Genomic DNA, 22,761 nt, shown 5'->3' with positions numbered 1-22,761 from the left:
TTTGAGTTTAATGTGGATTGTGAAAATGTTTTTAATGATTCATTAAAAACATTTTCACAATCCACATTCAGAAGAACTTCCCCCAGTGGACGGCGTGTGGCGCCTTTGCTCGCTGTTTTGATTCTGGTTTCCCAGCCCACTCCCAGCCAGCCAGACGATCGAAGGTTTGCAACTGCGAGGCTCTCAACAGACTGCAGTTTGTGCGAGCGGACCCGAGCCGGAGATCAGCTGCTTTGCCAGCTAACCATATTTTTACGGCACCTTCAGGATTTAATTTGTATGTTGTTGGAGAGTTGATTATCCTCCTCCGCTGAAGGGAACTTCTATACTCTTTGCTTGAAGATATGAAGTTGTTGAGACTCTGTGTGCCTTTTATTTGGTTTGGTTTGGTGTACACATACAACATTGATCTGGATCACCCAGTCGTTTTCCGGGGAACTAGTGGGACTTTCTTTGGCTATTCGGTACTGGAGCATTTCCACGACAACACACGGTGGTGAGTAGGACACGAGGAATCGGCAAGTTGCAAAGCCTGACTCCACTCTCCCTCCGCCTCTGCAGCAGCTCCCTTCCTTCCCTCGTTCCGTGGCACTTCCCGACTGTGCAAATGTAATGTCTTTGTTTTGAGATGTTTGTCTGTAATCCCACACTGAAGTTGAAACGCAATACAGCTCGGAACGAACCTCACCCAGCATTGGATTGATTTAACGATTTCGTTGACTGCAGCCAAAACAAAAAATAGAGTGGACGGCTTAGTTCCTAGCATTTCACCACGTTCCTTCCAGTCAATTTAAACATGAATTTACTTTTGCCTGTTCATTCTTTTCTTGCCATATTTGGATGTGCAGTTACATGGGACGGATTTCCTCTGTTTTAACATGATGTAATTTCTGCAGGGTACTTGTTGGGGCCCCCCAGGCCAACTCTACCTATAGTTCATCTGTGCTGTCCCCGGGAGCCGTGTATAAGTGTCGAATCCACAGTAACCCCGACAAGAGGTGTACAGAATTGGATCTAGGTCGAGGTTAGTTTAATTCTACCTAAACGTGGTTAGTTTGAGTAAACTAATTTTGGTACATGTGTGATTGGTCCTGGCTGGGCCGTTCTCGTAATCCCAGATACTGCTATATGTTTTCCTATATATAACCAGGTAGATAAAAGTCAAGCGTGTTTATTGTCAAGTACACCGGATATCAACCGGAACAATGGAATTCAAGTTTGCTGTAGTTTTACAGGCACATTGGACGCACCAACAACAGCAATATGTTGGATTATCGAATTTGTTACACCCTTGGCGGTAACTGTCTTAATGTTACAGTCCGTGAATGACAGTATCTAATATTTTTTGTACAACACTTTTTTGCACATGTATTCAGCTCACATTCAAATAAATTTATTGCATCAGAGTCATACAGCACTGAAATAGGCCCTTCGGCCCAACGTATCCATGCCAACCAAGATGCCCAATCCAAGCTATTCCCTTTTGGCCCATATCCCTCTAAACCTTTCTTATCCATGTACCCCAGGGGGTATGGGGAGAAGGCAGGAACGGGGTACTGATTGAGAATGATCAGCCATGATCACATTGAATGGTGGTGCTGGCACGAAGGGCCGAATGGCCTCCTCTTGCACCTATTGTCTATTGTCTACCTATCCAAGTGTACAATGCTGTTATAGTATCAGCCTCACCACCTCCTCTGGCAGCTCATTCCATACACCTACCACCCTCTGAGTGGAAAAAGTTGCCCCTCGGGTTGGTATTCAATTTTGCCCTTCTCACCTTTGACCTTTGTCCTCTTGTTTTTGATTCCTCTACTCTGGGTAAAAGACTCTGAACATTCATCATATCTATTCCTCCACAAGATCACCCTTCAGCCTCCTGCAGTCCAAGAATAACGTCCTAGCCTGCTCAACCTTTCCCTACAGCTCAAACCCTCTAGTCCTGGCAACTTAAACCTTTATGAGCCTCTATGGCTGTTGTGTTCTTTGTGGTTGGTGGCTCATTACTTAAACCAGGGAGTATTTACAATATATGAGCCACAATTTTAGGTTTATTATTGTAACATGCACCAAGTTAAAAGTTTTGTTTTGCATGCTATCCAATCAGATCAGATAATACTATAAATAAATACAATCAAGTAGACACGGGTTCAATCCTGACTTTGGGTGGTGTCTGTGGTGAGTTTGCACGTTCTCCCTGTGACTGTGTGGGTTTCCTGCAGCTACTCTGGTTTCCGCCCACATCCTAAAGATGACTGAATTTGTGGGTTAATCGCCCTCTGTAAACTGTTCCTAGTGTATAGGGAGTAGTTGCAAAAGTGAGATAACATAGAACCAGTGTGAGCGGTTGATGTGGGCTGCTGGCCTTGTTTCCGTGAACTAAATTCAAATACAATGTGTAGAGCAAAGGGCAAGAAATGGTAATATGTTTACAGGCAGAAAAACAGATTTAAAAGAGTAGAGCGATTAGACTGGATGACAGTAGAACACAGAGTCACCATGCCCCAGGGTCATCTTGCAGTTTTCCGTTTAGTCTCTATTAGACGATTAAAAAAAAACCAGATGCACAATTATCATAAATATATCAGTTTATTTTTAAAAGTGTGCACAGATGAACATGAAAACCCTTAATGAGAACTTTTACAAATAGGTGACTGACAGTTTGATTTTATGTAAAAAAAACTGCTTGTAGAAAATTGTACTTTTACAATACAGTAGAGTAAGAAGAATGGTGTTGATATATAAATTTATAATATGGCAATAGAATGCAACAATTACAATTGCAATTCAGTTTCTGTTTTAAAGTCTTCAATTCATATTTTCTGATTGGCTGTAAGAAGGACCGTAAACTGTGATCCTGTAACTAGGAATGGGCGGGACAATTCAAGACATTATTTGATTGTGAGATGAATGAAGAGTTGGAAGCACATGGCCTGAAATGTTTCTTCTGTGCACTGACTGTTAGGTAAAAAATTGATTTTGGGGGAAAAAGTCTCACTGTTGGAATATGAATTGTTGGAATACAGAGTATGTTTTTGTTTTATTAAGAACAGTCACACGCACATTAGTGTTGGAAAATGAATATTCTGGAATAATGACTATTAATTAGATTTGACTGCATTTAAAATGATGAAGGGTTTAGTTTGGAGATACAGTTTGGGGTATAAAAGGATGGACTGCAGTAAACCTTTCCCTATATCAGATGTAGAACAAACTAGAGGACACAGGTTAAGGGAAAGGGGGAAGAGATTTAGAGGGGATATCAGGGGGATCTTACTTACACAAGAGTGGTAAATACGTGGAATGCACTGGTGGATGCTGGATTGTTGACATAATTTTAAGTGTCGACTAAGCACAAATTGTTTCAGCATAATGGATAATAGACCATGTGCTGTGCAATGGGATTACTGCAGAAGAGTGCTCACTGGTCAGTGTAGACGTGTTGAGCTGAATGGCCTGTATGATTTTGACCAACAGTCTTAATTATTTATGGATGCTTATCCAGTGTTGCTTCTTTGTGAAATGTTTGAGCTGATAAATTATTGCGTGAAAAACATGCAGTCTTTCAGGTATAACAATAGAGCACTGATGAGAGGAAGGTGTTGGTTAAAAGTTAACATTCAACAAGCTCTCTGGATGTTAAGCAATATTAGGGTTATGAAAATCCATTTCAGGACCTGATATTATACAAAATATGTAGGTTTTATACTTTCACAATACAGTAGAATAAGAAGAATGGTATTGATGCATGAAGTAATGACATGGTAGTGTGAACAAATAATAATAATAATAATAATAATGCATTACATTTATATAGCGCTTTTCAAACACTCAAAGACGCTTTACAGGGATTACTAGAACATAGAGAAGAAAATAAATAGATAAATAAGTAAACGAACAGAAAAAGGAGACAGAAGGTGAGGTGACGGTCAGTGGTTGAAGGCAGTGCTGAACAGGTGAGACTTCAGTGTTGTTTTGAATGTGGTGAGTGAGGAGGAGTCTCTGACGGTTTGGGGTAGTGAGTTCCAGAGGGTGGAAGCAGCGATGGAGAAAGCCCTGTCCCCCCAGGATCTGAGTTTGGTCCGGATGTGGGGGGGACAGGAGGTTGGCAGCAGCAGAGCGGAGGGTGGAGGTGGGAGTGTATCTGTGGAGGAGGTCAGTCAGGTAGGATGGGGCCAGGTTATGGAGGGCTTTGTAGGTCATGAGGAGGATTTTGTACTGGATTCTCTGGGGGATGGGGAGCCAGTGGAGCTTGTAAAGGACAGGGGTGATATGGTCACGATTGGGGAGTGGGTGAGTAGACGGGCAGCGGAGTTTTGAATGTATTGAAGTTTACTGATGATTTTTGATGCAGTTTCAATAACCGGCCACTCCACAGTCTCACCACTGGCCCAACATATCAAAGGTTTTTTGTTACATGTCAAAATTATGCAGCAACATCAGAAACAGAACAATACAGGGACATTTATCAGATCATATTTCAAAATATCAGGTGAAAGAAATTAAACAAACAGTTGAAATTTGCAGGTTTTACCTTTTCAAGGAAACTATTTGGACTCAAATCCTAACTTTTCACGCAAAAAGAAATAAAGTCAGACATGATCATCAACAGAAGATAGACACAAAAAGCTGGAGTAACTCAGCGGGTCAGGCAGCATCACTGGAGAAGGATGGATGATGTTTTTGGTCGAGACCCTACTTCAGACCCGAAATGGCACCCATTCGTTCTCTCCAGAGATGCTGCTGTCCCGCTGAGTCTATCTTCGGTTTAAACCAGCATCTGTATGACCATCAACAGCTCTGATATCCAGGCAGCTGCATTCACATGGCTTAACCATTTGTCAAAAGGCTTCATGCAATAGTCGGGGCCATAGTAAGTTAGTTTGTGGGTTGTAAAAGCACATTAAAGAATAGATGTGGTGGAATGAAGGTGCCAACTCCTGACTTCACAAAACATGTGTGATCTCGGGCATGAGTTGTGAAAGACGCTGCACATTTGGCTGGATAAGTTCTCATTGAAGAACGTTCACATGTTCAGAATAAAGAATGCTGGATTTGCCATTCCTCTTCGCCCAGGCATTCAGACTGTCCGTCCCTGATTTTCTGTGGTTGCAGTATAAAAAGCTTGACACATGCATAGCTTACTGGGCTTCTTTGCTAATACCTCCGTCACCTCTTGAATCTAAAAGAACAAAGGCAGCATGGGTACAGCATCACCTGTAAGGCAACCTGCAAAGCCATGCACAGTCCAGCTTTGAGAATGTATTCACTATTGAACAGTTGCACCAGAATCCTAGAATCCCTGCTTGATGGAGAAAGTTAGTTTGGGAGGTGGCTCAACATTCTCCTAATGGGTCTCTTTATTGAAACGATGGGGGTCTTATCATGAAAGTGCATCCTCTAGTTATCAATTTGAAACGTATTATCCATGAGCTTGCATATATATAAAATGCCAATTGTTAACATAATTCTGATTTTGTTGCAATATTCTTCAGTATTAACTTTTTAGGCCCTGATAGTTAATTGACCCCCCACGTGCAGTTTGGGTCAGGATCGTGATTTTCATGTCCCGCACATTCCAGGACTACAGTGCAAAATATAGCACTTCAGTAGAGTCATGTAAAGGATTTTAAGACATTCCTCAGCTCAGAGCAGTGACATTCTTGTGAATGGCCTGTAGTTAACTTTCAACCAATGCTGCTAAAGTGAACAAACTTTTCAGGGAGCTCAGTGCTGTGCCTGGGGCTTGTGGTGGGAGGGGGATGGGTGGACATCACTGGATTGTTTACAAGTCAGGAGATTTTATCAGAGGTCTATCGCCTTGGCTGTGTGCTGTCATTGGCTGTGCTTCATGCCTGTACCCATGAGGTTTAGGCTACCAGTTAGCTTTTGCTCCTATCTCTAAACCATTTGGTCGTATAATGAGCTCAATTGTTGGTCTAAAAAAATGGAAATGTGATATTTTAAACTTTGATTCTTTTTCTCATGGTTGCATGCAACCGTATCTGGGAAGTTAATCTTTAATTTCTGACTGTCACAGAGGATATCTCTGCATGATTGGCAAGCTTGCTTAACTTCATGGCAATTGTGACAGAAATTCAAAAGTAATGTAGTGGCTTTGTGTTACCCGAGCTCAACCTGAACAATGGTATGTGATGTACAAGATTTTAGATATCAAGAGAAATAAATGATATGGGTTTAATACAGAAGATAATGCTGTTTAATGTTTAGCCAATTCTTCTTGAATGTGGGTTGGGCAAAAATAGTGGAACACCTATAGCATTTATTTCTTACATTTATGTTCTTCGAAGGAAATAGGGTGATTTAATTAATTCGGCATTATTGTCCTGATACCATTCATTTTCAAATTGTTGCGTGATAGACTTTTGTCACTGTTCGCATTCACATGAACATGGAACGGTACGGCACAGGAATGGGCCCTTCAGCCTGCAATGTTTGTGATGATCATGAACATGTTGCCTGATTAAACTGATCTCATCTGCCCGCACATGATCCATATCCTACTCTTAAGCCTCTTAATCACCGCTACTGTATCTGCCTCCACCACATCCCCAGGCAATCTGTTCCAGGCTCCCACCACAATTTGTGGGGGGAAAAAAGCCCCTCATATCTCCATTAAACTTTTCCCGTCTCACCTTATAGCTATGCCCTCTAGTGTTGGACATTTTCATCCTTGGAAAATCCATAACTTTATATACTTCTATCAAATCTCTCCTCCACCTCTGACACTTCAGAGAAAACAACGCACGTCTATCCAGCCTCTCACCGTAGCTGAAACCCTTAAATCCTGGCAATATTCTGGTAAATCTTCTCGGAACCCTCTCTAAAGCCTCCACATCTTTCCTGTAATGGGGCAACTAGAATTGCATGCAATACTCCAAATGCTGCCTAACCAAAGTCCTATAGAACTGCATCATAACTTACAGACTTCTACTCAATGCCCCTAGCAAAGAAGGCAAGTATCCCATCCATACACCTTCTTTACGACCCTATTCACTTGCGCTGCCACCTTGAGTGAGCTATTGGCATGGAGTCCAAGCTTTTTTTGTGCTACTCATAAATTTAAACATATTGGGTCTCCCTTCAGCCTCTGACACTCCAGGTAGAACAATTCAACTTTGTCAACTTCTCAATACTCTCTTGTGCAGAAACATCCTGGTGAACCTCTTTGGCACCCTCTCCAAGCAGTCCACAACACTTCTGTCATGAGGTGACCAGAGCTGCACTCAATACTCCAAGTGTGGCCCAAACAAAATGTTATAAAACTGCAACATAACTTCCTGAAACTCCACACCCCATCTGATGAACGAAAGCATGACATGCCTTCTTCACCAACCTGTCTACTGTGTTGCCATTTTCACGGCGCTGTGGACTTGCACTCCAAGGTCTCTCTGCACATTGGTGCTTCTCAGGGTCCTGCCAGTTACCCTGTACCCTCCCCTTACATTTGACATCACAAAGTGAAACATCGCACACTTGTCCGGATGAAACTCCTTCTGCCATTTCTCCGCACATAATTCCAGGTTATTAACATTTTAATTGTTTTTGGAATTTTTAGGTAATTGGCGGGGAAAGAGTTGTGGTAAAACCTGCAAAGAGAACCGAGACAATGAGTGGATGGGAGTGAGTCTGTCCCGACAGGAAGGAGGCAACGGTAGTATTCTGGTAAGATCCTGACTTTCTTAGCATTTGGGTTAATTCATCTGCTTTCTCTTGATAATCAGCCTGGTCTTAGATGCAACATAATTTGTTTATGGCTCTTCCTCCAAAATCATTTATTTTTTCTGTTTTAATGTAAACATTTGTATAGATTATTGGAAAATCGATGTTACAATCAATCTAAATAAATGATCACAAAAAGCTGGAGTAACTCAGCGGGACAGGCAGCATCTCTGGAGAGATGACATGGGTGATGTTTCATGTCGAGACCCTTCTTCAGACTGAAGAAGGGTCTCGAAACTACAGTGTCAACACTTCATTTATATGTATTAGCTGGCATTGATCTCGATGCACATCACCTAGACAGATCAATTGATCATTTATTTATGTGTAAGAAGGAACTGCAGATGCTGGTTTAAACCGAAGAAAGACACCAAAAACATGGAGCAACTCAGCGGGCCAGGCAGCATCTCTGGAGAGAAGGAATGGGTGACGTTTCGGGTCGACCCTTCTTCGTCACCCATTCCTTCTCTCCAGGGATGCTGCCTGTCCTGCTGAGTTACTCCAGCTTTTTGTATCTACCTTCTTATTTTCAGTGTTGCACTGTTATATCGTAAGTCATAAACTATCCTAATGATTTTTTAATTTAATTTTATTTGAGATTTTTAAATATAGCCGTTTTAAAATTGGTTGCATGGGGAACAGAGTGGCCCAGTTCAATTTGTAATATTAGCTATGGTTCAGTGAGTGGAAAGCATTGACATCATGCCTTTTTGACTTAGCTGCCATAATATGCCTTGCATGTTGAAATCTGGACACTTTCATTATAATGTGGCCGGCAGGACATCCCATTTTCATACTCTGCTTTCTAAAAAGGCAATGAGATAAATGGTGTCGATTCAGGGAATAAATGCTAGCCAAGATGCTGGAGAAATATATTCTTATTTGAATAAAGCTATTTGTTTATTATCTGCACCAGAAATAGCAGATGTCATAGCTTTACATTATAACTATAAGAATGTACCCCCTGACATAGCAGCACTCTTTTTGTACTATGCTTGTTATGTTAGTCACAAAATCAGAGAACAATATGGCACAGAAACAGTCCTTTTTGCTCAAAGTATGCATGTTGACCAAGTTGCCAGACCGAGCTCGTTCCATTTCCCTGCGCCAATAGTGCTCAAAACTTTTCCTATTCATCTACCTGTCCAAGTGTCTTTTAAATGTCATAGTTGTACGTGCCTCTACAACTTCCTCTGGCAGCTCATTCTTTTTTCCACACTCCTCTTGGTTCCTTTTAAATCTTTCCCCTCTAGTTTTAGATTCTCCTGCGGTAAGGAAAAGACTAGCTATTCACCTTATCGATGTCATTCGTGATTTTATACACCTACAAAAGTTCATCCATCGGACTCCTACATTCGAGCAGGAAGTCGCACTCTTTCCCGCCTGCTCCTCCAGAGCGGGTAATATCCCCATAAATTTGCATGCACCATTTCTTGCTCAATGGAATCTTTCCAATAGCAGGGTGGCTATTACAGCACACAGTACTCCAAATGTGGTCTCAGCCACCTCTTGTACAGCTGTGCAATAGATTCATATAGCATGGAAACAGGCCCTTTGGCCTAACGTCCATGCCGACCAAGATGCCCAATCTAAGTTAGTCCCATTTACCTGCGCTCGGCCCATATCCCTTCAAAACCTTTACTATCCATTTACCTGTCAAAAGTCTCTTTTAAATGTCATTTAAAAGCCTCAACAACCTACTCGGGCAGCTCGTCTCATATACGCACCATCCTCTGAGTGAAAAATCTGCCCCCTCAGGTTGTATTAAATCTTGTCCCTGTCACCTTAAACTATGGCTCTTGAATCCCTACTCTAGGTAAAAGAATAGGTGCATTCAACCTATATATTCCCTGTGATTTTGTACATCTCCATAACATCACCCTTCAGACTCCTGTGTTCAAAGGAATAAAGTCCGAGCCTGTCCAACTTTACCCTACAGCCTAAGCTCTCAAGCCCTGGCATCAGCCTGGTAAATCTTCTTTGCATCGTTTCTAACTTAATGACATGTTATATTAATTGCTGGAATCAAGACCTTGATGGTTAAAGGCCAGTGTGCCAAACGCTGCCTTCACCACCCTATCCATACGTGTTGCCACTATGTACCTGCACCTTTGGGTCTCTCTATTGTACAACACAGCCCGGCACTGGAGTAACTCAGTGGGTTCGGCAACATCTCTTGAGGACATGTCATGGATGGGTGATGTGTCAGTTGGGATCCTTCTTCAGACTGATTGGAGCAGGAGGGAGAAAACTGGTAAGGAGGCAGATAAAAACCTGGCAAGTGATAGGTGGATACAGGTGAGGGGGGGGGTGGGGTTTGCTTGGCAGATGGTTAGACAAAGGCTGGAGATGAAAAGGAGACAAAATTATGTTAGGTAAGGAGAGACGAGCAATAAAATGTGAACCCAGTGGAAGGGATATAGGTGGGTGGTGTGGAGGAGAAATGGGTGCACGCATGGGTGAGGGAAGTTTTGTGCGGGTGTGGGGGTTGTTAACCAAAATTGGAGAATTCAATGTTCACAGAATACAAGGTGGGGGCTGTTCCTCCAGTTTGCATGTGGCCTCACTCTGGCAGTGGAGGAGGCTCAGGATAGAACGGTTGAAATGGGAAGGGAAGTTAACCCTTGGGAGGCTCAGGATAGAACGGTTGAAATGGGAAGGGTAAGCAACCAGGAGATCCAACGGTCCTAGGTGGATCGAGTGCAAGTGTTCACTGAAACGGTTGCCTTGTCAATGCTTGGTCTCGCCGATGGTAAGGAGGCCACATTGGGAGCACCGAAAGCAGTTACAGAATCCAGTCACATCTTCCCATCTCCACCCCTTTCCAATTCCCATAGCGATAACTCCACATGCAACTTCTTGGTTCACTCATCCCTTCCCACCCATACCAACCCCCTCTTCAGATACTTTCCCTGGCAATCGCAGGAGGTATAATACCAGTCCCTAACCACATTCATCCAGAGACCCCGGCAACCCTTCCAGGTGAGACAGGTTCACATGCAACTTCTCTCACCTCAAATTAATTTCCCTGATTAGTAAACTATTGTTGCACTCTCTCCAAGGCAGGAACATGATAAGGTGAGCAACGCTTCAAACATATGTGAAGCTTAGTCTCACCAAGGCCCTGTACAGTAGCAGCAAGACATTCTGCTCTTAACTGTTCTTGCAGTAAAGGACAACATACCAACTAATTGCTTGCGATGCTTGAATTAGTGTACAAGGCCAAACTGGTTTTGTTACATTTTCCCCATCTTTCACCATTCTGATAATCATCTACTTTTTGGTTTTTAAAACTCAAGGGGATAGCTTCAAATTTATCAACGTTAAACCGCATCTGCTATACATTTGCACACTTGCCTAACTTCTGAACAGATCTCATTCTTCATGTCTTCCTTGCAATATGGGCAGAAACTAGTTTTGTCTTTTTGGACCAATTAGAGAATGTAAATCAGTTGTTGATATCTGGGGTGCAAATGAGACAATTGGCTGCAGACCAGCAAACCCATATTTTACTTTAATTATGTGCATTTTTGCAACATTCAGATTCTCTAATTTCAGAGTAGTTTTCAAAGCCTCACTGGGAGCATCTCATTTTTTTTCTAAAAATACATTAAAATATAAGGATGGTATTGGGAAGGCACAATTGTCAATGAGAATTTTTTGAGGTAACTTCTTGAAACACTGCCTTCCTTCTGACGACAGTACCATTGGGTAGGACACGTGCCCAATGATGATGGAATGATGTTCTGGAAGGTCGATGAACTGGAAGGGAACCTATGTGCCTACTACCCTTGTTTTTCTTGATAGTAATTGCACTGTTTTGTATCTGTGCATGGCTCAGATATGGTATGACATTTGGAGAAGGCTGAATATTTAGGTTGGTAGTTGAGATGCCAAACAAATGGCTGGTTTGCATGGATAATGTTTACTTTTATAAATGCTATTGGAACTGCACTCATCTAGGTGAGTCTATTATGCTCTTGACTTGTGCTTTGTAAGTGTTAGACTGACTTTGAGCTCTTGGAGCACAGTGCAAGTATATAATTTGGCTCTTTTGACCATGTTCTTACAAGACCCATAATGAAGTCTGAAGCCGAGCTATCATTGCGAATCCCACTCTGAGATTCAGGTTATTGACACCACTAAATACATTGTCCAAAAGACCTTGCCTCACTTTATTTGAGAGCAGACAGATGGGGTGGTAATTAGATGGATTAGATTTGTCCTTTTTGTGAACAGGATTTACCTGGGCAACCTTCCACATTGCTGATTAAATGCTATTGTACTGGAACAGCTTGGCAGAGATGCAGCAGGTTCTGGAAATCCAGTCCTTAGAACTACTGCTGGGATGTAGTCTGCAACCTTTGATATAATCCAGTGCTCACAGCCATTTTTTAAATCAAATTGGCTAAGGTCCTGGAAGAAAGCCAAGAATGATCATCCATCTGGCACTTCTGGCTGAAAACGCTTCAATACATCCTGGGCTCTACCATTGATGAGGATGGGGAGGTTATTGGAGCCCCTTCACTTTCATTTTTAAACTGTCCTTTACAATTCACGGCATGATGTGACTGATATCAAGCTTTGATCTGTTCCGTTGTTTTTGAGTTCACTGGTCTGTCCGTTGCACATTCCTTGTAATATTTAGGAATCATGTAGTCATGCATTTAAACATCCTTACTTTAAACTACATCTGATGCTTCTGACATCTTTCTATACGTTGATCTGGGTATAATCCTCTGTTTTATTAGTAACAAGGAGATGCTTGGGATCACGGGATTAGAGATTGTGGTGAATACAATTTTGCTTTTGTTTCTGACGGCCAAAGGTGCAGGTTGTCTGCCTAGTTTTAACTGTGAGATATATTCGGAGTTTACCCATTTAGCGCTTGGGTTTTAGCGCGATGGTAACACCACAAAACAAGATAGAGGGTATGCTACTGAAAATTTTTCGCTAATGAAAGTGAATGAATTCTAGACATATTATAATATTTCCACAATTGAATTACTTTAATTACTGTTACTTAAAACCAGTTATCGTGAGCATCTCTGTGCAAAGGTTATAATGCAACATGGAGCAGTTCAGACATAGATCATTGATATTTTGAAATATAAATACCTGATCAGTTTTATATTGACATTGCTAATTGTCCCGTTCTCTGACCTATTATTTTGATGTCCCTGGACTAGTTTTCTAATATTTATTTTGGTGTATGAGCGTGGGTGATAATTAACCTTGTTTCTTGGATGACTCGTATGTAATTAGTCTGTCAAGTAGCTGACAATTGCTTGAATAAATGTCCCCCTTTATTGCATGATTATGGAACACCTCATTTTGCTGCAGATAACTATAATACAAAGAAGTGACTATAATTGGTAAGGATGGTAAAGGAAATTTATTCCTACTCTTCGCTTGATTTTATTTTTCATGTTAAGAAGATACAGATGACCACAGGAAAAACCTGAGATTTTTAGATTTAGAGATACAGTGCAGAAACAGGCCCTTCGGCCCACCGGGTCCGCGCCGCCCAGCGATCCCCGCACATTAACACTATCCTACACTCACGAGGGTCAATTTTTACATTTGCCCAGCCAATTAACCTACATACCTGTACGTCTTTGGAGTGTGGGAGGAAACCGAAGATCTCGGAGAAAACCCACGCAGGTCACGGGGAGAACGTACAAACTCCGTACAGACAGCACCCGTAGTCAGGATCGAACCCGAGTCTCCGGCGCTGCATTCGCTGTAAGGCAGCAACTCTACCGCTGCGCCACCGTGCCAGGCTTCTAGACATTCTGTGAAGTAATGCAACTGTTTTGTGTATGTTGTACGTTGGAATTTTTAAAGTAGCTGGATGCTCAGTGTGGCAGTGCCACACATCCAGATCTTTAGTCTGGATTCTCTGTACATGTGAAGTGCGCATACATGGAGCTCCTGCGTACAATGCTGATAGAAATGTCAATTGTACAAAATCGCAACATACACGAGGTCACTGAATAGTGCACTGGGCTTTCTGTAGTAAAATATCCCTGCTGGATGGCAGCATGGTGGCACATGGTGAACATTGGAAGACTGGAGGGTGGCAAATGTGCAGGACTCGCACAGTAAATGGCAGGGCTCTGGGGAGTGTTGTAGAGCTGTATGTGTTTTCATTAAGTTTCATGATTAAAGTAACTTTGAATCTTCCCTTCCCCAATCTCAAACATTTAGTCATAGAGTCATACAGTATGCAAATAAATCCTTTGGCTTACCTTTCCCATGCTGACCAACATGCCCCATCTACACTAGTCCCACCTGCCACAGTTGGCCCATATCCTTCTAAATATGTCCTACCCATTTGTACCTGTGTAAATGATTTTTAAATGTTGTGATAGTACCTGCCTCAACTATATCCTCTGGCAGTTTGTTCCACATACCCACCACCTAGTTTATAATAAAAATATTATTGTGCTGAAGTGGGGTGAAGGCGAGCCATCAGAATTATTTTAGAATATCTAGGTATTCAGGATTAATCTTCTGGACAGTGCAGTGAGCAATTTGAGAGAAAAGCTACAGAGTAGTAATGGAAACACTTCATTCCTTTTAATTTCCTGATATTAATTGTAAAATCCCTGCAGATTTCAGGGGTGGAAGGAAGGGGCAGGGAGGGGAGGGAGGACGGGAAGGGCGGTGAAAGACTCGGGTGGACACAAGATGATGAAATAATACCTTCAAATTGGCAATGTCGTCGGTGGATGTTTGGGGGAAGGGAGAGGGATGGGATGTCAAATGGGGCTGATGAAGGCCAAAAGCCATTTTGACTACCCTACCTAATGTAGTGCCACTTTCAATGAGCTATGTACCTGCACTCCTCGATCCCTCTGCTCTGCAACACATCCAGAGCCCTGCCACTCACTGTGCAGGTCCTGCCCATGTTAGCGTTCCCAAAATGCAACATTTCTCAGCTTTAAATTCCATCAACCATTCCTCAGCCCACCTGCCCAACCAACCCTGATCCTGCTGCAATTTTTGACAACCATTTATTGATTCTACCCAACAATATCTCAGCTCAAACTCTCTTTGGATTATATATCTTTCTTGAGTAAGTCAATGACTCGAGTGATGGATACGGCACACACAAACGTTTGCTCGATGAATTGGTGGCAACTTAAAATTGTTGCGTGGTGTGATGAATGGAAGCCCCATGTTGGAAAATATCGCAACTAAAAATGTGGCATTATTTATTCATTTGATATTCCAAAGCGATACAAATGACTGAAGGTGTTGTACACTATAGATGTCTACTATGTGCTATTCATGGTTTATTTAAATTACTGCTGCGACTGTTTTGGCTGGTTTACTGTTGACAGCCAGACAACCCGCAGTGAAGCATTATAATAGCTAGGCAAAGAAAGTTGAGCTGGAAAAGTAAGAAGAACAATTCGGCTCACACCTCTCAGTGATCTTCTGCAAACAAAGCTTTCTCTGATTGTTGGGGAATCAGAAGGCAGGAAACTGGTTTTGGGAATGTTTTTTGGACAGCTTTCACCAAATAGTATTTTAATTTCCTGTATTGTGCTGCTGAAGCCACCCATTAATTTAAAGGAGGTGAACTGCTTGCGTGCAGTGTTTGTAAATAGATGGCAATATCAGCAGAAGAATGCCCCGTTAGCAAGTGCCTACCAGACCGTGAGCAAGTGGTCAGATATCTGTATAAGAAAATAACTGCAGATGCTGGTACAAATCGATTTATTCACAAAATGCTGGAGTAACTCAGCAGGTCAGGCAGCATCTCGGGAGAGAAGGAATGGGTGACGTTTCGGGTCGAGACCCTTCTTCAGACTGATGTCAGGGGGGCGGGACAAAGGAAGGATTTAGGTGGAGACAGGAAGATAGAGGGAGATCTGGGAAGGGGGAGGGGAAGGGAGGGACAGAGGGACTATCTAAAGTTGTGTTGGATAACTTTTTCCAGATCCAGATCTCTGTGAAAGCCTGGAGCAAATTACAGCATAATTTGTCAGGATTATTTCCCCCCATGAATGTTTTTTTTTAGAAAACAGTAAACGTTCAATCCCTTGGGATTATGGGCAAAGCTTAATATAATCAAGGCATTTTAAAACTACATCAAAAGATTAATTAATGTTGTTTAGGAAATTATTGCTATTGTTTCTTTTGTTCTCTAGATTTTGTACATCATCCACACGCTGTAGTTTAGTTAATCTTTTTAGTTTAGTTTAGAGATACAGCGCGGAAACAGGCCCTTTCGGCCCACCGGGTTCGCGCCGACCAGCGATTCCCGCACATTAACACTATCTTATACCCACTAGGAACAATTGTTACATTTACCAAGCCAATTAACCTACAAACCTTTACGTCTTTGGAGTGTGGGAGGAAACCGAAGATCTCGGAGAAAACTCACGCAGGTCACGGGGAGAAAGTACAAACTCCATGCAGACAGAAGTCAGGATCGAACCCGGGTCTCTGGCGCTGCATTTGCTGTAAGGCAGCAACTCTACCGCTGCGCCACCGTGCCGTACAAACTGATTTATTATATCGGTAAATACTGATACTGTATACTGATTCACAGGGATTGTAGTGATGTGTTAGAGAGGCAGGAATAGTAAAGACCATTCATCAAATCCTCCTTAACCATCCAATTAGCTGGATGTTCAAGAGTGGTGAGGAAGACGTCTCCTTTTTTAATTCAGTTTCAGCTACCCTGAACCCAGTTCATTAGAGATCATTGGTGTGTTCACATGGTAACAGTTTTGCCTCCGTGTTGGGGATATGAGCTCTAATTCAAGACTAACCAGCTGTACCAAGCCAGTGCTGCACTGTCTACAATATTTTGTTCAGATAAAACATTAACCTGTTCACTGCCAAGTTTTTTTCCCACTATTGACACGGGGGTGGCACTGAACGGAGGTTAGGTTTACACATCCTCAGACTGCAGAACAGTCCTGTTCCAAAACGTCATCTGTCCATTTCCTTCCACAGTTACTGCCTGGCCTGCTGAGTTCCTGCAGCATTTTGCTTTTTGCATATGGACTTTAATGTTTAGGTGACAGACACAAAAAGCTGGAGTAACTCAGCGGGACAGGCAGCATCTTTGGAGAGAAGGAATGGGTGACGTTTTGGGTCGAGACCCTTCTTCAGACGGTTTTGCTGTGCATAAATTAGCTGGTGCATTTCCTACAGTACTGATGTAGCTATATTTACAAGTATTTCATTGAGACTCCTGAGGGCAGATACATTTTGTTTTGGAACATAGACCTGTTTTGTTTTCTCTGTTTTCACTGATAGCATCTTTGTGCAAATTAACTTCAATGTGTGCTACCAATAGCTAACTATTGATCTAAGCGTGGGCGAATTTCAACTTTAAGCAGCTACCCCTCAAACAGGAGCCTTAATTGAGGTTTGAAGCTCTTAATACAGCAGTTCGAATGAGTGTACGGATCCTTTATACCTTCAGGGCAGAAAGAACCATACTGAAGGATACAAAGTGCTGGAGTAACTCAGCAAGTCAGGCAGCATCTCTGGAGAACAAGGATAGGCTTTGTTTTCGGTCATGATCCTTCACTGCGATGCGGCCTGACCTGCTGAGTTACTCCAGCACTTTGTGTCCTTTTGTTTCTTAACCACATCTGCAGTTTCTTGTTTATACCAGAACATTTACACAAAATATCATGAAAATTTGGTTACACGATCCAATGAATGAAATTCAAATATCATGGTGTGAATCAAATTAAAAGGACAATGTGGCCCTTTGATGAACCTTGAGATTGAATGCTGGTGTCCTGTTTGCTTTATGTGAAATATATCTGTAGAGAGTACAGACACTTTTGATATCACACGCAATTTCAATGTGTTCTTGGTTCCATAATAAATTTGATTAATTGTCCATAAAATAACCTGTGTTTGCATACCATTCATATTTGTGCAGTCCTGGTTCGTCTTGCTAATTCTAATTTATTTATAGAATTGGACAGCAAAAACTTTGCTCTTTGTTTCATTCAGCTGCCTCCAGTAATCTTCTTTCCGTTTGCTTTGTTATTGTGAGGCCACGAAAGGAAGGGCAACAGAGAATGTTTAAAAAAATCACTTACCATCCATATTTTTATATATATATATAAAAACATAGCAAATAGGTGCAGGAGGAGGCCATTTGGCCCTTCGAGCCCGCACCGTCATTCATTGTGATCATGGCTGATCATCCACAATCAGTAACCTGTGCCCAACCTCTCCCCATATCCCTTGATTCCGCTAGCCCCTAGAAAATATATATCTATCTCCATCACCTCCTCAAAGAACAATCAACTTAGTGAGACACGACCTGCCGCGTACAAAGCCGTACTGCTTATCCCTTATTAATATATTCTCTTCCAAATGGTGTAAATCATACCCCAAAGTATTCTCTCCAGTAGTTTTCCTACCACTGAAGGTATTTATTCACAAAATGATGGAGTAACTCAGCAGGCCAGGCAGCATCTCAGGAGAGAAGGAATGGGTGACGTTTCGGGTCCTGAGATGCTGCCTGACCTGCTGAGTTACTCCAGCATTTTGTGAATAAATACCTTCGATTTGTACCAGCATCTGCAGTTATTTTCTTACATTTCCTACCACTGATGTGAGGCTCACTGACCTATAGTTGCCAGGATTCTCCCTACTTCCTTTCTTACACAAAGGAACAACATCAGCCACTATCCATTCCTCCGTGACCTCGCCTGTGGCTGGAGAAGAAACAAAGGTCCTCATCATGGTCCCGCCGTCTCCTATCCTGCCTCCCTCAGTAAGCTGGGATGGATCCCATCAGGTGCTGGAGACTTATCCATGTCAATGTTCTTCAAGAGCCTCAGTACCACCTCCTCCTCAATCTCAAACTGCCCTATCATATTTGTATTCTCCACACTGATCTTGCAGCCCTCCAAGTTATTCTCTTTGGTGAATGCAGATGCAAAGTACTCATTTAGTGCCTCACCTACATCCTCTGACTCCCAAGACTCCAATGACATTTCATGACAACTCTTTGCTCTTCTAATTGCCCGCTTGTGTTCTTCCCTACTCTATACTCCTCATAAGCCCCATCTAATGCCACCTTCTTAAACCTGACATACTCTTTCTTTTTCATCCCGACTAAGTTTACAACCTCCTTGGTCATCCGCAGTTCCCCTCATGTGTACTGCCCTTATCCTCATCAAAAGATTGCGAGGTGATTTCATTGAAGCATGTAAACTTCCAGCTGAGATTGACTTGTGTGGCGGTAAAGATAATCTTTACCCAGCAAAAAAAGGGAGAGCTGCTGGATTAAGCATGAGGTCCATTCACATGTGAAGGCTGGGAATGGATCTTTTAGTGTTTTAGAGATCCAGGGCAGAAACAGACCCTTCTGCCCACAGAGTCCACGCTGACCAGCGATCCTTACACACTAACGGTTTTGTACACACTAGGGACAATTTACAATGATACCAAGCCTTTTAGCGTACAAGCCTGTACATCTTTGGAGTGTGGGAGGAAACCAGAGCACCTGGGCAAAACCCACGCAGGTCACGGGGAGAATGTACAAACTCCATACAGACAAGCACTCGCAGTAAGGGTCGAACTTGGGCCTCTGGTGCGGTAAGGCAGCAACTCTACTGCTGTGCTGCTGGACCTCATGCTTACTTCCTATTATTTGTTGTAAATAATCCATGAACATGGAATGAGCTATCACTTCATAATATAATTAATATAACTCAGTGGGTCAGGCAGCATCTCTGAAATATCCATGTTCTCCAGACATGCTGCCTGACCCGCTGAATTACTCCTGCACTTTGTGTCTTGTAAAGCTTTATCTTTATTTTCATTCATTCATGTTGCATTTTGTATTTAGTATTAACAATCACAACATCCCTGTCCACAGAATCCTAATGCCATTGCACCTTTCTGTTTTTCCAGTTTTATTCAGAAATGTTGGTAAAGTATAATGTATACAGGAAGCTGTGTGTGATTGTAACTTAGGAATGAATGATGTTGGAAAACCTTTAGAGTTTATAGCCACTACGACATTACAAGTATTATTTCTCTATGTGATCATGTAGGATTGATCTATTTTCTAATTGAAACAGGTGAAGTTCTCAGTCAGCATTTAGAAAAAGTTGTCTGTAGTTTTCCCACTGTCTCCCCACTTTCTAGATTGGCTGTTTTTACTCTCTCAGCACCTCCTTTTAGGATAAGGAGCTGTGCTGAATGATCACATGTGATGACTGATCGGGTTGCTGATTACAACCCCCAGGAAAGCAGATGATTAACCAACAATCCGCTGCCTCTTTCTGACTGGGAACTGAATTTACTTCCAGTGCTGACAGCAGTTCAGAAAAGAAGTCAAGGAGCAGATCATCAATAACTGAAAATCTGCACCGGGAGGAAACTTGTTTATCTGACCTCAAAATTACCTGGCGGGGAAGTGGAACAGAAGTGACGGGGAAGTGACTTCATAAGAAACACAAAAGAGATTCAATTGCTTGGACGGAAATGTAAACGGCAGGGTCAATAGGTGCAGATGACACGTAAATTGGTGGAACTGCGAGCAGTGAGGAAGGCTGTCAAGGGGTACAGCGGGATTTGGAGCAGTTTCAGATATGGGCAGAGTAATGACAGATGGTGTTTAATCCAAACAAGTGTGACGTGCTGCACTTTGGGAAGCTTAATGTGAGTGGAAAGTTTTCAGTTAATAGCAAGACCCTTAACAGAGCTGATGTACAATGGAATTATTGGGGTTCAAATCCATAGTTCTCTGAAAATGGCAGCACAAATAGGGAGAGTGGTCAAATAAAGGTTAAAGTTACCCTAATTGGTTGAAGGGTTGAAATTTAAGCCCTTCGATAAAAGTCTTGGTTTATTCAAGAGTTGAGCGTTTAATTGTCATATGCACCAGCAATGGAACAATGACATTCTTGCTTGCTGCATCTTAACAGGCCTATGAATACAATAGTACATAAATACACAATAATATATATGACAATAAACTAATAGCCATTAATATTAGGCAGGCAGACCACTACAGTGCAAAACTGAAGTCTAGTGCAACCAAAAACATAGGCGATAAATCATAGTTGCAGAGTTAGTATTGGTGTTGGTACTGGATATCATTGTCATGTGTGCAGAGATACTGTGAAAGGCTTTTGTTTGCCTGCTATCCAATCAAATTAATTAATATTAGATATGAATACATCAAGCCATACGCAAGTATAACTTAGAGGAAAATAAATGCACCAGAGTGAGAATATATATATATATATATATATATATTAGCACTGTAGCACAACAATTCCAGAGAAAAAGTCCAATGTCCGCAGCAAGATAGGTTGGAAGATTGCAACTGTATTCCGGCTTTTGAAGGACTGTTCATAAATCTGATAACAGAGCGTCAGAAGCTGTTCCTGAGTCCTGTGGTATGTGCTTGCAAGCTTTTGTATCTTCTGCCCAATGGCCGAGGGAAGGAGAGGGAATGATTGGGGTGAAAAAGATCCTTGATTATATTGGCTGCTTTCCTGAGCAGCCTGATGTGTAGGTGGAATGAATGACGGGGAGTCTGTGTGACGGATTGGGCTACATCTACAACTCTCTCCAATTTCTTGTGGTCTGGGGCTGAGCTGTGTCCAAACCAAGCTGTGATGCAACCCAATAGTATCCTTTCTACTGTGCATCTGTAAAAGCTGGTAGGAATCATTGGAAACATGCCAAATTCCATCAGTCTCCTGAGGAAGTAAAGGTGTTGGTATGGTTTTTTGGCCACAGCTTCAATGTAGTTGGCCTGGGACAGATTGTTGGTAATATTTATGCCTCAACCATTAAACCATTAAAGCTCTCAACCATTTCCATTGATGCTGATTGGGGCATGTTCTCCACCATGCTTACTGAAGTCAATAACTAGCTTCTTTATCTTGCCGACTTTGAGGAAGAGGTTGATGTTCACACACAATGTTATTAAACTCTCTATCTCTTCCTGTACTCTGTCTCATCTTTGTTCAAGATCGGGTCCACCACAGTCATTGTCATTTTGTAAACTTGGAGTTAGAGCAGAATTTGGACACACAGTTGTGAGTGTTTAGGGGGTTTAGTAAGGGGCTGAGAATGCATTCTTGCAGGGCACCGGTGTTGAGAATTATTGTGGAGGATATATTGTTGCTTATCCTCATTGAATGTGGTCTTCGGGTCAGAAAGTCAATGGTCCAGTGGCAGAAGTGCTGACTCCTAGGTCCAGTTTGGAGATTGATTTGCGTGGGATGATCACATTGCACTGGTTTAACTTAAATTCCATTGACTATTCATTTTCCCACACCACACCATTTCTGCTCTACGACACTACCCAGGACCCTCATTCACTGAGTAGGCCCTGAGTAAGTGATTTAACATCCTCAAAATGCATCTCCTAGCACTTGTCTAACTTAAATTCCATCAACCATTCCTTTGGCCACTTTTCTAATTTATCTAGATCCCATGGTAACCTTGGATAAACATCTTCATGTCCACCATACCACCAAATTCACAGATACAGCTTGAGCTGTTGAGTTCCTCTAACTAAGACGGAAAGTGCTGGAGTAACTCAGCGGGTCAGGCAGCATGGTTTTTAGCTCCTATACCTTCTCCCCAATGGTAGGAGTGAAATTAGAGTGTGGCCAAGGTGGGGTGGGTCTTCTAAAGTGGAATTTAGATTTAGATTTAGATTTAGAGATACAGCGCGGAAACAGGCCCTTCGGCCCACCGTGTCCGCGCCACCCGGCGATCCCCGCACATTAACACTATCCTACACACACTAGGGACAATATTTTTTTTACATTTGCCCAGCCAATTAACCTACATACCTGAACGTCTTTGGAGTTGATAAGCGCTATAGCCAATCTCTCGAAACACTTCATCACCAAGGATGTTAGTGCTACCGGTGGATAGTCATTGAGGCATGTCATCTTATTCTTCTTGGGTGGGAACATCGGGCCTTAATAATGAGAGGTTGAAGATATCCACACAAACTCCAGCTAGTTGATCCACAAAGGGTTTGGG

General features: G+C 42.2%; 1 protein-coding gene across 1 annotated transcript in view; it reads left to right on the top strand.

Moving 5' to 3' along the window:
• Nucleotides 1-215: 215 nt before the first annotated feature.
• itga9 (integrin, alpha 9) overlaps nt 216-22,761 on the top strand; it is a 265,189-nt gene continuing 242,643 nt past the window's right edge. The window contains exons 1-3 of the mRNA XM_078397893.1: nt 216-496; nt 897-1,024; nt 7,580-7,686. Of these exons, the coding sequence (XP_078254019.1) occupies nt 345-496; nt 897-1,024; nt 7,580-7,686 (387 nt within the window). The 5' untranslated portion in view covers nt 216-344. The remainder of the gene's footprint in view (nt 497-896; nt 1,025-7,579; nt 7,687-22,761) is intronic.

Source organism: Rhinoraja longicauda, chromosome 4, assembly GCF_053455715.1.
Source record: "Rhinoraja longicauda isolate Sanriku21f chromosome 4, sRhiLon1.1, whole genome shotgun sequence".
In the NCBI taxonomy this organism is placed as follows: Eukaryota; Metazoa; Chordata; class Chondrichthyes; order Rajiformes; family Arhynchobatidae; genus Rhinoraja; species Rhinoraja longicauda.
Note: the sequence above shows the minus strand (reverse complement) of the source record. Positions and strands in the feature narration are given on the sequence as shown.